The 16,369-nt window shown below is 39.2% G+C and overlaps 1 protein-coding gene across 1 annotated transcript in view; it reads left to right on the top strand.

Annotated features, from left to right (window-relative positions):
• MBTPS2 (membrane bound transcription factor peptidase, site 2) overlaps positions 1-16,369 on the top strand; it is a gene marked incomplete at its 5' end in the record, with an annotated part of 32,197 nt that continues 15,828 nt past the window's right edge. Inside the window, 5 exons of the mRNA XM_082486146.1 lie at positions 1-75; positions 5,342-5,490; positions 7,827-7,965; positions 11,802-11,905; positions 14,289-14,416. Of these exons, the coding sequence (XP_082342272.1) occupies positions 1-75; positions 5,342-5,490; positions 7,827-7,965; positions 11,802-11,905; positions 14,289-14,416 (595 nt within the window). The remainder of the gene's footprint in view (positions 76-5,341; positions 5,491-7,826; positions 7,966-11,801; positions 11,906-14,288; positions 14,417-16,369) is intronic.

Here is a 16,369-nt window from a genome sequence, read left to right as displayed (position 1 = left end):
ATGATCCCGATCCCGGTGGTGGTGTGCGTGCTGGGGGGCTGGTGCGCCATCTACCTGGCGGATACGCTGCTCAAGGTGAGGGCTGTGGACGCAGAGCCAAACGGGGAGCCCTTGGCCCCGCTTCACCCTTCGCACCCCGCCGGAATAAGGGCGCCGGCAAGCCCCATCCCCATCCCCCCCCCCGGGCGGGGTCTGCAGTCGCCACCGGCGAGCGGCTTCCTCGCCTCGCCCACCCTCCGAAACACCGGGGCCGGCCGCCAACCCTCTTCTCCTTCCCTCGCAGGCAGACGGGGGTGCCGTTCCCCTGCCCCGAGGCTGCAGGCCCGAGCTGGCGGCGCGCGGCCTTTCCGCAGTTGAAATGTAACGGCCGGCGTTAACGGCCATTCACATCTAACGGTGCGGCCGCTCGCCCCCGCCCCCGGGGTCGGCCGCTGCGGAGTTCGGGGCGGGGGGGTTGTGCCCGGCCCCCGCGTCTCGCTGTCCTCCCCCAGGCTGCCGAGGCCATCCTTCCCCCGAGGGCGAGCCGCCTCGTCCGAAACGCCGGGCCCTTCAGTCCTCCGAGGAGCCGCGGCGGCGGCGGCCGGAGAAGGGGTGTTCTGCTTCCGCCCCATGGCTGGGGTCGACAGCGCCGCCCAGCCGGCTGCAGGGGTTTCGGGTCTGCGTTCAAAGGACCGCAGCCGTGAAACTAGGGAAGCCAGCTTGTAGTCCGCTGTGGCACTTTAATGTGCTTTCTGGAGTTTAAAGTATTATAATCTTTAAAAAAAAAAACAACAAAAAAAAACCCAACCCAAAACCAAAACAACCCAACCTTAATTTATAAGTTTGGTTATAGAATATGTCTTTTAAAATGATGATTTTTCTAACATTTATGTAAAAACATAACTAACACACTTCCTTTTTTTTTTGACTGTCCTTAGTTTTACTGAAAAAAGAGACAAAGCTCTATGCAACTACTTTTTAAAGAAATAAACTTCTTTCTTCAGCGAGTATTCTAAGACTCATCTTCCTCCTCCTGATGGAGAAAGAGGAAGATTTGAAAGGAAAATACATCAACTAGACATCATTCATTGTACCTAGGGATGCACTTGTGCATTGCACAAGTCTCATTAAGTGGTTTTTTTTTTAAAGCTCGAGAGGTATGATTTTTGAGAGATGATTGCTATTTTGCACACATACTTTGAAATTTCACATATGCTAGTTAAATATGAGGAAAAAAAATGAAAAGTTTTATCTGTAATTCTCTTGCTTTTTGATGTTAGAGCCTAGGAGCTGCATCTGTTTCTGCCAAGTGCAGATAGGGCCTGCTGATTTCAAAGTAAAAAATGTTCATTTTGTCGCATAGGAACATAGGAAGAAATATAAGAAATTTTAGGTGATGAGAAAACTTGGAAAAATAAGTGGCTCCCCCTGCTGCTAATCGTTGGAAAGCGAATGTAGCTCAGTAAATGATGAGGGCTAGTAATCGCCAAATATTTATTTCTCTGTACCTAATGACAATAAAAATTACAGTAATTTATCTGAAGATTTCTCAACTTTTATTACATCAAGTCTATATTAGGTATTTGGAAACAAACGTGGCATTATTTTTAAACAAATTAGAATATTAGCCAAATACCAGAAAAACGTGCTCCTGACTGTAGCAAGACACACCAAAAACCACCAAAGGTCAGCCAACTGCCTGATTTTCTTTTGACAGTAACTTTGTGTCTGATGAAAAATCTTAGAGTGTGAAGCAAGAGCTGAATTCAGGCTGAAGTCACCTGTTGTGCCACGATGCCCATTTGTATCTCAGAGACTCTGAAGACCTTAAAATCATTTACTTTTGTAAGTAAGAACAGCCACTCCTTGTTATGACCTCTGGTAGAGCTTAGCAGCAGCACAGGAGGAAAAAAAGAAACCCCACAGTGTTTGGAGCCAACATAGTGCCTGATTTATGTTGAAAAAGAAGGGAGAATGCCTGGAATGCTATAGCAAGCAAGAGAGTCCAGGAGTTAAATTTGAACTTTGATCTTTTTACTAAAAGTTGACAAAGGTTATTAGTCGTCAGGAAGTATGTGGGAGCTGTTAGGTTTTAGTAAACTTACTGGTAGATCTCATCTGTGTACATCTCAATGATGAGTTTCACTGTGAGCACCACAGCCAAAATAGAATTTGGATTAGTTAACCAGTTTTATATTATTAGGAAACTCAGGGTTGCTTCTTTTATTGCTGGTACTGCAAATCTCCCACCACATTCAGAACCTGAGGCTGCTAGCAACCGGAGCAACAGGCAGTCCCTGCTTAGACCTCAAATCACTTAGAATTCAATTACACTGAAAGGACATACAGAGCGTGAGTGAAAAATAATACAGGAGTACTTTTCCATGCGTGATCCTGTTGATATTTTTGGCAAGAGAAGGATGTGTGCTTTAACTTGCAGTTGATGTTTGTTCTGTAAACTTGTTCGATGTGCAATGTCTCTTGCTCAGTTTATTCCCTTACTGGTTTTGTTCAGATTTCAAACATTTTGTTAGGTGGTCTGACTCTTAGAAAGTCTACAATATAGAAGGCATAACTGTGTATATAAATGCATTTTTGCACAAATAAATTCACATATTATAATATTGCTAGACATCTCACAAGATGCATTTGTGTTATCAAACTAAAAATATGCCAAATCAAGATGGGACTTGGAATTTTAAGTCCCTCTTTTTGCTCTTCATTGAACCACTGGCATGAAAGTTTCCATTGAAGCTTGGATCCTACAAAAGGGAATCACGCAGGCAGATCCCTAAATTCCTGTTCCCCAGCATCCTAAATCATCCCATTTCATTCTGCCTGAAGGATCAAGAATGAGCAAAGGGTAGAAGGTTGTCCCTCCTTCTGCTATGAGAAATAAAGGATGCATTGGGCGCATTCAGTCAAGGTTAGCCTTCAGCTTTTAAGGTCAAGGAAGCTGAAATGGTTCAGAGCTCTTGAACAGATTTTGTCAGCAAAGAAGAATGTTAAGGACTCCTGCTTGCTGGCAGATATTTATGGAGCTCCTGGAGTATTTAGCAGACGTTCATTATTTTGAAGGCTTGCATAAATAAAAAAGGTATTGTTTTTGTAGTAAAATTAATATAACAAAGATCACTTAGAACTCAACTTAAAGAAGCAGAGCCAGGGCCTGTGTGAAGGAAGCTTGAAACATAGGATACCAGCATACCTCATATCAGGGTGTGAGGGTGCACCTGGTAATGTGGTGATCCTGCTGGGCTCAGGACAGAAGGAGCAAAAGTTTGCATAGAGCTTTAATATATTTTGCAAATGTAGTTATGTATTGATCATTAATGCCATTTACACAACTTGTGAGGAAAATGCAAAAGCAAAATGAGTTTTGGTACCTTTTTTTTTTCTATATTTGACAAATGTATGGTCAGTAATCCCACATTTCTTGTTAAAAACTTCATATTTATTTATATCTTGCTAGTACAGTGGGGCTGTGATGTGGTTTGAATTAATTTGAAGGGATGAATTTCTGGCTTTTCTAGGGGAAAAGTAGGTTTTGCATGTGAAAGAACACATCTTTAAAGTGCCAAATCAATATATCCAAATAGCTTTATTATAATGATACGTGGTTGGTTTGGGGTTTTTTTGAACTCTGTGAATGAATTGGATGTATTTACTTAATTCTCAAAAGACAATCTCTCATGTCTGAGGTACTTAATATGATCTGTGGTTTTATTCTTAATTATCTAGTAGATTATGTGAGGTCTTCTTCTATGTTCTTTGGCTTATGTATTATTATTTGTAAAAGTGTAGGATCTTTGTGATCTCTACTGTTAAAGTTAGCAAATTCTGTCTTAGCAAATACTGATCTAGTTGTGGATGCTAAACTTAGTGGTGTCATAGGGAGTGACTAGTGTTGATTACATTACAATAGAAATTTCTGTAGGTGCCCTCAGCTGAGCAGAAAAGTAACTGAAATCAGTAGGGCAAAGAAGGAGGAAATGACACAGAAATATATAGGCAGAAAGGATAAATGGTGTAGTAGGTGATAAACGAACAATGGCCTGAATAAATGAGTCTCGTGTCCTAGGAAAATTGTTACTTGAAATAAATTTTTGATATTCAAGTTTTAATTAATTCAAGAAAATGAGAAAAGCTATGAATATAGTTGTGCAAGATGAGATCCTCATCCCCACCACCACAGCAGGACACGAGGAATGCAAGGAACTTGGCAAGTTCTAAATTTGTTTAACAAACCAGAGACGACAGCCAGAAACTTGTGAAGTTCCTCTTGCGGGGTAAGAGGGGAGCCTGTTGTAAACAATGCATTCCCAATGTCTTCAGTAGATGATGCTTCTCATAGGGAAACCCAGGAACAATGCTGCAGGTCAGACAGCTCTGAAGACTTGTCTGGATTATGTCAGAGACACTCCTGCCTTCAGGACTGCCCAAAGTCAGAAGGCTCAAAGCTATGGTGTGCTTTTCCTGAGCCGTGAGTTCCTCTCCACCTCCAAGGAAAGCATTCCCTCAATTGGGTTTCTGATACTAGCTTGTATGAAGAAGGCTGAGTAAAGCCTATTGAGAAGACAAGCACCAGATAATATAAAGTGGCAATTGCAAAGCTGTATCTGTTGGTCTATAATATCAGATAATACTGCAGTTAAGTATTAATCATATAGTTTATAGGTCACATTTCTCATGGAGAGAAATCTTTGGAAGTACTAGGAAGGCATTCTGGCATTATCTTTGAAATGCTGGGAAATTATCATAGTGAAATCACTGTTGCAATACAGGTTGATAATTTTAAATTCCTTCTGGCTTTTTGTCAGCATGATAAAATATTTCAGAGTCTTTTTAGGCATAGTCTCTGTGTTTGAAAAGTAGACCTAATTTTTACCCTTGCTAAAGGTTTTCCACAGTACTGGTCTGTATCTCACCAATATTAGAAACAGTTTTTTCAGCTGAGGCCAAAAGTAGTATTTTTCTTTAAAAATGTTTACTGGAATGTAATTGCACATTGAAAAAATACCATAAACAGTTCAGTCTTTAGCCTTCTAACCAGACAGTTAAAAACTACTGAAAGTGATTTAACACTAGGAAAGATGGTATAAGACCTTGTTTGTCAAATAACACTGGATTCTCGATCTCTCTCACAGTCCTAAAACTGTTGCAATTTACATCAAAGCAGTGGCATAACTTTTTCATATTACATGTCACACCTACCTCTATGTCAAAATATAAATAATGTGCAGGACATTTACCTGAAGTTGTACATCTCTTTCATATAAAGAGATGACGTTTACTGCTTGGTCACATAACGCAAAATCTTCCTAGAAGTTTTTGATTAAACTAATTTTCCATTGTTTTTCAGTCATCAAACTCTTTGAAGGCATCTTATGAAGACTGGCTGCTGACATACGGCTTGAGCATCTCTCCTTTCCACATCCGATGGCAAACAGCTGTCTTCAACCGCCAGTTCTACAACTGGGGGAGATGGAAACCCAGATTTCTGTATTTGTGGTATAAATTCAGGATTTTTTCTCTTCTGTCAAATACAGAGTTAACAACCACATCTGTGCCTTCCAGCCTTAAAAGTGCATTAGATAGATGTAGCTATTTCACTGGGCTAATGATAACACCAAACTAGCATGGTTGCGATAATTGTACTGTGGCAGTATAAGTCTTTCTCCTCTACTAAAAAATACATAGCTGTAATATAGGTTGCATATTGAGATGCTATAAAACTAGAAATCTCTTTTTACCTATGGTTTGAACCATACATAGTTCTTAAGAGTACAGCTATTGTACAGAGTACATGTAATACTGCATACAGAAGTAGGTCTGAAAGCAGCTTCTCATATCCTAGATCTGTCCGTCACCATACAGTGAGCCTCTCCTCAGATCACTAGAGTTTACAAAGTATTCAAAGACAGTTGTGTCCCTGTTCAATCATTGCCCAGACATTCAGCAACTATACATCTCAGAAGCACATTGCTCACCTTCTGTCTTTTATCTGCCAGCACCTTTCCCTGCTAAGATTGCACAGACTGTGGGAATAGTAAATAAACAGGATGGTTTGTATGCGTGCTCCTGGACTGGTTTAGAAAATTACCGCTCAGTTGCTTTCCTAGCATTCACAGAATCACAGAATTTTCAGAGTTGGAAGGGACCTCTAGAGATCATCTAGTCCAACTCCCCTGCCAAAGCAGGATTGCCTCGAGCACATTACTCAGGACTGCATCCAGGCGGGTCTTGAAAATCTCCAGGGAAGGGGACTCCACAACCTCCCTGGTCAGCCTGTGCCAGTGCTCTGTCACCCTCACCATAAAGAAGTTTTTCCGTGTATTTGAACGGAACTTCCTGTGTTCCAACTTGTGCCCATTGCCCCTTGTCCTGTCACTTGGAACCATTGAAAAGAGCCTGGCTCCATCCTCCTTCAACCCACCCTTTAGATACTTGTACGCCATAATAAGGTCTCCCCTCAGCCTTCTCTTCTCCAGGCTAAAGAGTCCCAGCTCTCTCAGCCTTTCCTCATAAGGCAGATGCTCCAAGCCCTTAATCATCTTAGTTGCCCTATGCTGGACTTGCTCCAGCAGTTCCCTGTCCCTCTTGAACTGGGGAGCCCAAAACTGGACACAGTATTCCAGTTGTGGCCTCACCAGTGCAGAGTAGAGGGGGAGAATGACCTCCCTCGACCTGCTGGCCACACTCTTCCCTATGCAGCCCAGGATTCCATTGGCCTTTTTGGCAACAAGGGCACATTGCTGGGCATTCCTTTATATATGCTCTGAAAATATAAAATGAGTAAGGTTTGAATTTCTTTTCATTTCCTGTATTGCAACACTCAGTGAGATAGTAATGAGATCTGCTTCATATTGGCTTCTCTCGTATGTAATGATTTTACTATTTCAATTTGAAATAATTCTATATCAATCGCACTTTTTAATGTGTATAATTTATTACAGTATAATGTTTCCACCAGTCTCTTTAATTAACATTACAAGTACACATTCCTTAAAATAAATATACTAATTCCCAGTGAGCTTCATTAAGGATGGTAAGAGAACAGTGAGAGGAAGAAGGACTGGTAGTGAATTGAAGCGTTTTAGCTAGAAAATAAACTTTATCACATCCTTCAACTATTGAACAGTGTAAAATAATAATAATAATGCTGAATAAAAATTCACCACGAGGTGGACTGACGTAAATTGAAATTATTTTCAACATTGATTTTAATGAAAAATAAATCAGTGAGAAGAACAATGTATTTTAAGTAATTGATTTTAATCTGGTTGTGAAATTGTACCTTTCATTTGTTCTTCTTTAAAAAAGGTTGAGTCTCCTTTACTGTTCATTAGCGCTTGGTATTGTTTGTGAGGAAGATGCAAACTTTATTGAAAAAGCTTGTATAAATAAATATGGATGCTACCCCATCATTTGATCTGTGTCTCTAAATATGTGATGGTGTGGTGCAACATGGTAAATTATGCTTTATTAGTTATGTTTTTATACTCATAGCTAATGGCAAGTTACATGTATTGGGTAACTGAATAAAATTTAGAATGTGTAAGAACAACATAAAAATATTTGAAGATTAATCAGGATGTGGCTTTATTAAGTAAGGGAAATATTGTATGTTATTAGTCAATGTTATTAGTATATGTTATTATTGTAATTAGTTTCCTTTAGCTAATATTTTTGTACTGGATTGTTGATACACGAATGGCAGTAGGATCAGATGAGTTTTGCCCTATGAGTTTGGTGTGCTAAATTGTGCTGAAGCAATTACATATCTGGAGAATATACTCTATCTTCTCGCAGCTATACATTGTTAAACTATTTGCTTCTCTTTGTAGGTTCAGCGTAGGAATGGTGTTTGGTATAGTTGCCATGTTTGTCTCTGTTATTCTTCTTGGAAAGACACTGATGCAAACACTGACACAGATGCTCACGGAGGCACCGAATGCCCCGAATGATCGTATGCTGCAAGTTGTGGTAAGTATTATCTCCTCAGGTCTTTATTTGAGAGTTGTGAACTGATCTTAACTGGCTTTTTGGTGGGGTATGTGATGCTTAAATCCTCCCATACAAGAATAACCTAACTCCTGATATTCATCTATATAAAAATGTGCTGGTTTGTTACCAGCCTTAAAAATGGGGAGTGGAAGAAGTAAAAGAGGGGAAGACAAATGAAGGCAAACATGTGGAAGAGTTTATATTAAAAATGCTCAGGAGGGAGAATTGGCTAGTCATTTTGAAAAGCCTTAAATTATCATGGTACTAGGAATACAAAACAGAGCTAAGAATTTGCCTCCTCTGATCTGTGCAATGTAGAGGCACTGGTGGCCTTAAAGTTTGCAGAGCAAATCCATAGTCCACAAGAAGAGATCAGTGCTATTTCATTTGTTACAAAACATCAGTGGAAAAGGAAAGAAGCATAAAGAGCTTTGTGTGATAGTGGAAGCAAAGATTCATTAGAGAGAAGATGGCATATCTTTTGATTGTTCAAGGACTTACGCCCTGCAGTGTTTAATTGAAAGTTCTGTTCTGGCAGTATCTAGTGAAAGGCCTAATAACAATGTATTTAATTGTTTCATAGATTTCTGATGCTGGACAATATATTGTATGGTTTCAGAAAGGAATGTATTTCACAGAATGGGAGAGATTGCAAATACTGTCGTTTTTATCTACGCGAGGCAGTAATGAAAGAACTGACGTTGCCCTTAAAACAATTTTAACCTCGAAGGATTCCTAGCCACCCTTATTCCCCCAAGAGCGCTATCTGGCCAGAATGTATGGTCATTTTCCAGAAACGCAGAAAGTCCTATGACTGCATGGCTTAGAGCAGGGGTGCCCAACCATTTTACTCCATTTAAGTACTCTGCTAGTCTAGTGAATGGAAGTTGGGAATCGTGTGCTGCCATGATAGGCCTTCCCATCAATGCTAAATTGACAGTATGCAGTCAATTAAAAAATTGTATGAGTGCAGGAAGCACGATCATTAGCATGTGTTGTAAACTCGGTGCCTTTGGGATGGTTTGGGTCTGTTTCACACATGCAGGGTGAATATAGCAAATGCAGTATGTGTTGGCAAAAGCAGGCAACGAGACCTGGAAGAAAACTGCTGGTACTGCCACTGCAGTCACCCGGTCCACAGCCTGCTCCTGAATTACCTCCAGAAGCAGACAGGAGTAGGCAGTCTGTGTGTCCAGTAGTGCACAAGTTGAGCATGAGACAGAAAATTTTTATTTAAGTGCCAACAGAATCTATCCTGATGTCTGTCTGTTACATTCTCCCTCACATGTTCATTTTCTAAGATCATCTTATGGACCTACCCACTTTTGTGACACCAGGGTAAAGTGGCCATTTACAATACATTGCTCCTTTGAGAAAATAACATAGAGGCAGCCAAAGTAAAGATGAGCCTTTGGAATTAATCTGGTGTGAATTGGAATTATGAAAGAAGAAATCTAAGATAATGTTCACAATTTCCAATTGGAATTGATTCCTCGGTGACTGCATACTGGCAATATCGCTGCATTCAAACCAAGGACAGACTGGCACTGAAAAAGGTGTAATGTCATGCGGGGGGGTAACTTTACTTCTCTTAAATTGACTTCTGGTTCTCTTTCTTTCCTACCTCATTCTTTAATTTCTGAATGGTCACAGTTGTATAATTGTGCCTTTAAAGAGTTTCAGTATTCTTTTTGAGGGGAATGTGCTAGCATAAGTTGACATGAAAAAGTGACCCACGTGTGGCAGCAAAAAGGTGAAGAACAAGTCAGGAGAACCTGCTCCTCCTTTAAATTGGTTATTTGTATTTGACTGCCTGAAGGAGAGTGAGTTATTAAAAAAACAAAACAAAACAAAAAAAAAACCAAACTTTTTTTTTTTTTAATTCAACTGTAGCCTGTGGCGTAAATCCGTTTAGCCTTTGGCTATGGAGAGAGGGAGATACAGTTCTGCTTATGTTTTATTGATTGAGATTTTTGTATGCTTCCTCTTTTGTTCAGTCATGCACTTGATGTAAAATACCTGTCTGTAGGTATCTGGGCTGTTTTTCTTTAGCTGCCCCCTTTTGTGTTGGTTGCCTGTTGACAAAAGTGGGAAAGAGGCAGACCGGTTACTAGCAAAGGATCTTCTTTTACTAAAGGCATTTCCAGAAGACCATAAAATATAAGATGACAATGCTTATTAACAAAATACTGCTATTGATTTCAGAATCCTTCATGAGAGTTAGCTTCCCTTGTAGGTGAATCTTAAACTAGCTGCTTTGACGTCAAGTCTGAAAGCATCCAATGCTGTGTTCTAAAGTGCTATAGTCAGGGTGGTATTAAGATGGCAAATCTTGCTATTGCTGTCTGTCCTCCCATGTGCCCAGAGCAGAGGGCCACTGGCAAGGCCAGTTAACTGGTGCATTAGTGCCACCAGCTGATACTGTTACACAAGCAATGGATGCTTAACAAATGAAGAGCAGCTGTCTTCATACAATGAGGTTCCATAGTCATGCCAGTTAAGACAAATATCTTGGTCATGATCACAGCTGGACAGAATTTGTGAAGTGATTCAGTTTAATATTCATGAAAACAGTCTTTTGAAGGATTTATTTTAGCTGAATTGTCTCACCAACCTATTGTAGAGTTCTGCCTGGGTAGGTGAATGCGTATAATCGAAGAATGTGCAGGACTGAATGCAGGTAGCATCAAATGGGATCGGTTCAATAGGATCTGCAGCCTTTTGTGTCCCACAAGGGTAGTTTTTAGAGAGTACTGTGGACAGGCCGGGAATTCTTGCCCATAGCCTCTCTTTTTCTGCCACTGGATTGCAATTCAGTTTGTTTTCACATCAGCTGTTAGTCACAGTACTGGAGTGTGCCCTGCCTCGAGCAGGGAGAGCTGTGGACCAGCCAGAACTGTCCCAGAGCAAGCAGCAGAAGTGGCCTTATCATCCTGCTGCAGCACGACCGCTGAGCAGGGACAACGGGAGCTGAGCAGGAGGGAAGTCCGTCAGGAGGAAAGAAGGGGTGGTTCCTTATTCCCTGGCTCATGACTGCTTCCAGCCCGTCTGGAAGGAGTGACTAGTCCAATGACGGACTGGGGGAGTGGTGGGAATCCACAGCCACAGAGGAATGCGAGGGGCCTGCATATTATGTGTTATATAAATTCAAATAGTATACTCATTTCAAGTGCCTTTTTTTTAAAGGTTAAATTGCCATATGTGGACTGCCAAAACTTGAACAACAGACAAAGTTACCCTTATTTTGACCTTGTAAATTTGGCATAGTCACGTGATTTGGATAGGGAGAGAGAAGAGAGACTGACAGTTCCAATTGTGGGCTTGGTTTTTGAACTTCTAGCGCTTATAGTGTTTTAAGTGCCATACAATTTTTTAAATTTTTTTTTTTTGAGGGGTGGATCTTCTCTATAGCTGCATAACTGGCTGCAGGAAATTGTAAACTAATGCTCACGGTTGCCAAGCCTGTCTCAGTTGAGTGGAAGTCTGTGTACATTTTTATAAACTTCTTGAGCTTAATATAGAGTAGGACACATTTGGTCAGGGCTGTGAGAATAAGTAGGGCAGGGAGAAAGCTTTTTCTCCTGGAGAGCTTTTCAACCTTTAACAGAAGAGTATATATTTAATAGATTTCAAAATACGTTGACCAAATTGGGAGAAGAGGTACAAACTGATAGAGCTGCGGGAGAGTGGGCCCCATTCTGTTGCGGGTCTGAAGAAGCTGAGTGAGAACAGCAAGTTTGGGGGCAAAATGACTTGTCTTTGTACCTCTTGATTTCCTCCTGTGTTTTGTTTTGTTGTCATGCCCACATCCACAGGTGCCTGGTGTAAATTTGCCTGTCAGCCAGCTGACCTATTTCTTCTCTGCAGTCCTCATCAGTGGTGTGATACATGAAGTCGGCCACGGGGTGGCAGCTATTCGGTAAACCGAATTACTTTTCTCTTAGTACGTGCCAACAAAGCCTAATATTCCAGAGCATTTACTTACAGGTGAATGTTGTTAGCACTGCTTCAGTTTATCTAGAGAGTCTGTTTATTCTGTATTTCATAGCTTCCTTCGATTTTAAGTTTGGAAGGGTGTACAATTAAGGATAGAGTTCTAATACAGTGTCTGTTTTACAGATCATGAGAAAGGACTTCTGCTTTGCAAATATACCACACTGCATCGGGTGTAAAATAATACTTCTTTTAAGGGCTCCTGTTTTTCAGACAGCAATTGCATTTCTGCAGCTGTGGCACTTGAAGAGGACCTATGCACTGTTGCACAATGCAACTCTAAAATAGATTTTAAGTTGATTTGTTTAAACATAGTTTGTGAAGTAGCATACAAACAGGCTGAAGGAGTAACTCAGTCAAATGTGATTTGCCACTTATGATCTCAGGGGTGTGTTAATTTTGGTCAAAGATTATATTTTTAATGTCACTTAACTATGATGATTACTTCACAAAAACGTTATTTGACATGGTTAGTCATTACTGTTAAATGACACTCTAGCATAAGAGGCTTAAGTGCTAGTTACTGTGACTGATATACAGGTGTCCTCTGCATTTATCCTGGACATCATCATTATCTAAGTTGTTTCTCTGATTTTCTTGAATGTAGGGAGTCATGACTGCATCTTGACCCATTGCTACCTTTTTCATAATCCCAAAAGTTCTCAATTAAAGGGGTGGTTTTGGACCCTCTGTGTTTCATATTTACTGATTGTCTTTCAGCTTTTTTCCCTAGTATTCACAGGGAATTTTCTGTGGAGGATGAAGCTCTTGCTCTTGCTCATCCCACCACAGGAAGAAGCAACAAACAGAATTTTCTATGTCTTACAGTGTCTTCACACGCTGCTGGCTAACTGTGCAGAAGCCAGGAGTAATTCTAGAGCTCTTTTAAAGCAGAATGAGTAATTTTTATACCTTAGTGGTGTGATATCTTCATTCAAGATCTGGAGCAAAGGCTCTGAATATTCAAGTTGGGGTTATGTTTTTGTCAAAAAATTGATTCCCAGCTGTTTCCAGGGGAAAAAATAGTTTGTCCAATGTATGTTACTGTTACTGCTCCTGTTTTCTGCTTGAATTTTTTTTTTTTTTCTTCCCCTTCGAGCACAGGTTGGGTATGTAGTGCTGTTATGGTGAATCCTCAGGGTTTAGGCTGTACTAAATATTATTCTGGCAAATCTCTTTGACTCCCCGAAATCTAATACACTTTCATAAAACTCAGTTCAAGATAGTATTGGCTGTGGACTACAAGAGCTTAAAATATTTGAGCCTTAGCTTAGTCAAGGCTTGTGCCAAAAAAAGCCTTTTTCTTTTTCTCTCTGTACCTCCTACCCAAGTCATGAAATCATGTATAGGCATTAGACTACCTATTACTAATAGGTAGCATGGGTAAGTCTGATGAGATAATTCCAGGGAATTACTGTATTACTTCATTCTGATTGATTTTGTATAATTCTGTGTCTTCTTTTATTGTATATGCACAATAAATGTGAGTAAATAAAATGCTATGCCCAGTGTACTGTCTCAGTAAAGATAAGGGATTATCTTATCCATGCCTGGTCTGTCACGGAACATGATTGTCTTGGAATAATAATTGGACTGTAATTGTCTCGGAACATGATTGTCATGCCTCTGTAAGTTCCTTACGAAATGTCTAGCTTCATAAAACCTTTACGTAATTATTCGAAAAAAGTGCCATTTAAAAGCAATTGTAAAACATCTGAAAAAAAATATATAGTGTCAGCTACTAATATATTTAAATAGCATTTGTGCTTTTAACCTCTTAACTTGTTTTCATTTTTTTCAGATGACATTTCCCTCATTTTCCTTAGTTTACAATTTACTCTAAATTTCATTTAGGAGAAACAGAAAAATGATAAATTCCAGAAATCTGTAAGTGTTTCTTTAAAAATGAAAGTGATTGCTTCTTCCAGATAATTTTTCATAGATTATTTTGAAACTGCATCCTACAGGCTGCCATTTTTTTACTGATAAGAAAAAATCCCCCAAATGTTAACTTGAAAGTAGGGGTTTTTTTTAAGTTTTTTATGTTACTATTACCAGGAGACAGAAAAGAAGTTGAACTTTTTACCAGGCTCATAAATGCGTGCTGCTTAAAAGTGGCAACTGCTACAGAAAGTATCTGTTAGTTTAATTATCTTTCAATTATTTGTATTATGAAAAGTAAGTTAGTTTTCTAATTATAATTTTAGTTATCCTTGTTGTCAAAAATATATGTGCTATGTGGAATCTCTCAGTTTTTCATTTGTTTGTTTGCAGTAACACCACTTCATTTTTCCTTTCTTCTTTTTAAGAGAACAAGTACGATTTAATGGATTTGGGATTTTTATCTTCATTATCTATCCTGGAGCATTTGTTGACCTCTTCACAACCCACTTGCAACTTATATCTCCAGTCCAGCAATTAAGGATATTTTGTGCAGGTAATAGTTTGTGCTTTTTTATTGGATCTTTGTTTAGCACAGTTACTTACATCATTTGTGAATCCTTGATGGAGGATTGAAGGTTTAAAATGAAGAAGTACAAAAGCGTCTGTTTACCTAAAGGTAATCCTTCTGTTTGGAACCTAAATTGTGTTTTCAGAAAATCATTTGATCATTCCTTCCATTGTGTGCTGTTTTCTGGAGGAGAGACATCAGTTTCTAGGAGTTTTAATGAGTACCAGTTTCTTGTCTTGAAAAATGTTATTATATCCTAGGTCTGATTCAGAATAATTGTGCGTAAGAAATTCCAGTTGCGTGGTTGGGGAAAAAATGCGGCTTCTGACCTTCCTCTCTCATTAGAAAAATCTCTTACACCAGCTCAGGTGCAGAATTTCCTTTGTTGTCTTTTTTTTTTTTTTTTTTTTTTTTGCATATTATATGACCTAAGTAGCAAATCCTTAGAGCACGGAAGCTGGAAAATACTCAGCGAGAGGACTGGTGGTATGCGAACATGACTTGCTGTCACAGGTGAACACCCTTGAGCAATTCACTACCATTTTCTGTACTAGGAGCAATCTATTATGTGATTTTTCAATAGTATTGTGAGTGATTTTCAGTGACATGTGAGTTAGGTTATTGTGCAGGTCACTGTGTTTTGATGTCACCATCAGGAGGAAATAAAGGCTGAAACACAAATGTCCAAAGAGAATCACAGCTTATGGCTCCAAATAACCTCTGAATGTTTTTGATTTGATGTTTTTTGAAGTCTCTGGCTATGGGGAAGTAGAGCTCTGTTGCTGTGGAAAGTTAGACCTGAACCACTTGTATTATTGATTTCTGGAGACAAAGGTGGTTCCCAAACCGCTGAAATAATGATAAAAAAGTTAGCGTCTTGGTTTAGTTCTTGATACTGACAACTTTCTATTGCAGGGGACAGTGGGATAGCAGCCAGCCTGTTGTAATGTTTAAATACTAACATTGTTTCTTGAATATTGTAACTAAAACAATATAAAGAGAGTTTTAGCTGGGCATACAGAAGTCTTTAGCAAAGCATATTTTCAAGCTTTCATAAATCAGGTAAATGATGGTAAATGTTAGGTATGTAAATATATCTACATTCCAAATACCCTAATGAGCCAAAGTCATTCACTGCAATAGGCTAACTTATGAAGCCCTGTTTGTTGCAAGATTGGTTAGCATCAATGGCTTGTTATCAGTTAGGTATAACAAATATATGCATTTTTTTACAGCTAATGACAGGTTCGTTTCAGAACTAGGATGTTTGATAATGATAAAATGTGGTATTCAGTAAACTTGACTCAGTTTTTGTAAATTGTCAGAGCAGTTGAATAAACCTATTCTCAGTGTTCTGAAGATCTGAGTTTAGAGAGACATGCTTTCAGATTTTTGTGTGGCAGCTAAGTAAAAGAGCTAGAGTGGAGAACGACATTGAATATTCCTTTTGTAGTCCACCTATAGTCAGGAGATTAGAATATATTTGTTGTACAGCAGATGGCATCATGAGTTCAAGAATAGTGAATGAGCATTCTTGTAAGACTTGTGATATTTTTAGCATTAATTCCATGCCTGGTAGATGAAAAATGCTTCTGTGCAGCACTTTCTTATAATTAGTTCCAACATTTGTATTATTTTTTGAGACCCTTTTTAATACGTTTTGTCTTGTCTTTAACAGAAAAAGGAATTAAACATTTTTAAAACGCTGTTTTAAGGGTTGTGCAAAGTTTCTCTTTTAAAATATAAACAGTTAAGTATCCAAGGATGAGGCTGTTTTAGCAAAATGAAATTGGTATACTCAGCAGTGTGCCTCTACAGGTTATTCTCATTTTGAGCCTGTTTATTTTTCTATGGATCACCTGGGATGAATTTGGAGCCTTTCTATTTTAGACTTTTCTCCTGTATTCCACACAGCAAACTGTGTAGATTATGTTATTA

This window comes from Vanellus vanellus (assembly GCF_965231255.1).
Source record: "Vanellus vanellus genome assembly, chromosome: 1".
In the NCBI taxonomy this organism is placed as follows: Eukaryota; Metazoa; Chordata; class Aves; order Charadriiformes; family Charadriidae; genus Vanellus; species Vanellus vanellus.
Note: the sequence above shows the minus strand (reverse complement) of the source record. Positions and strands in the feature narration are given on the sequence as shown.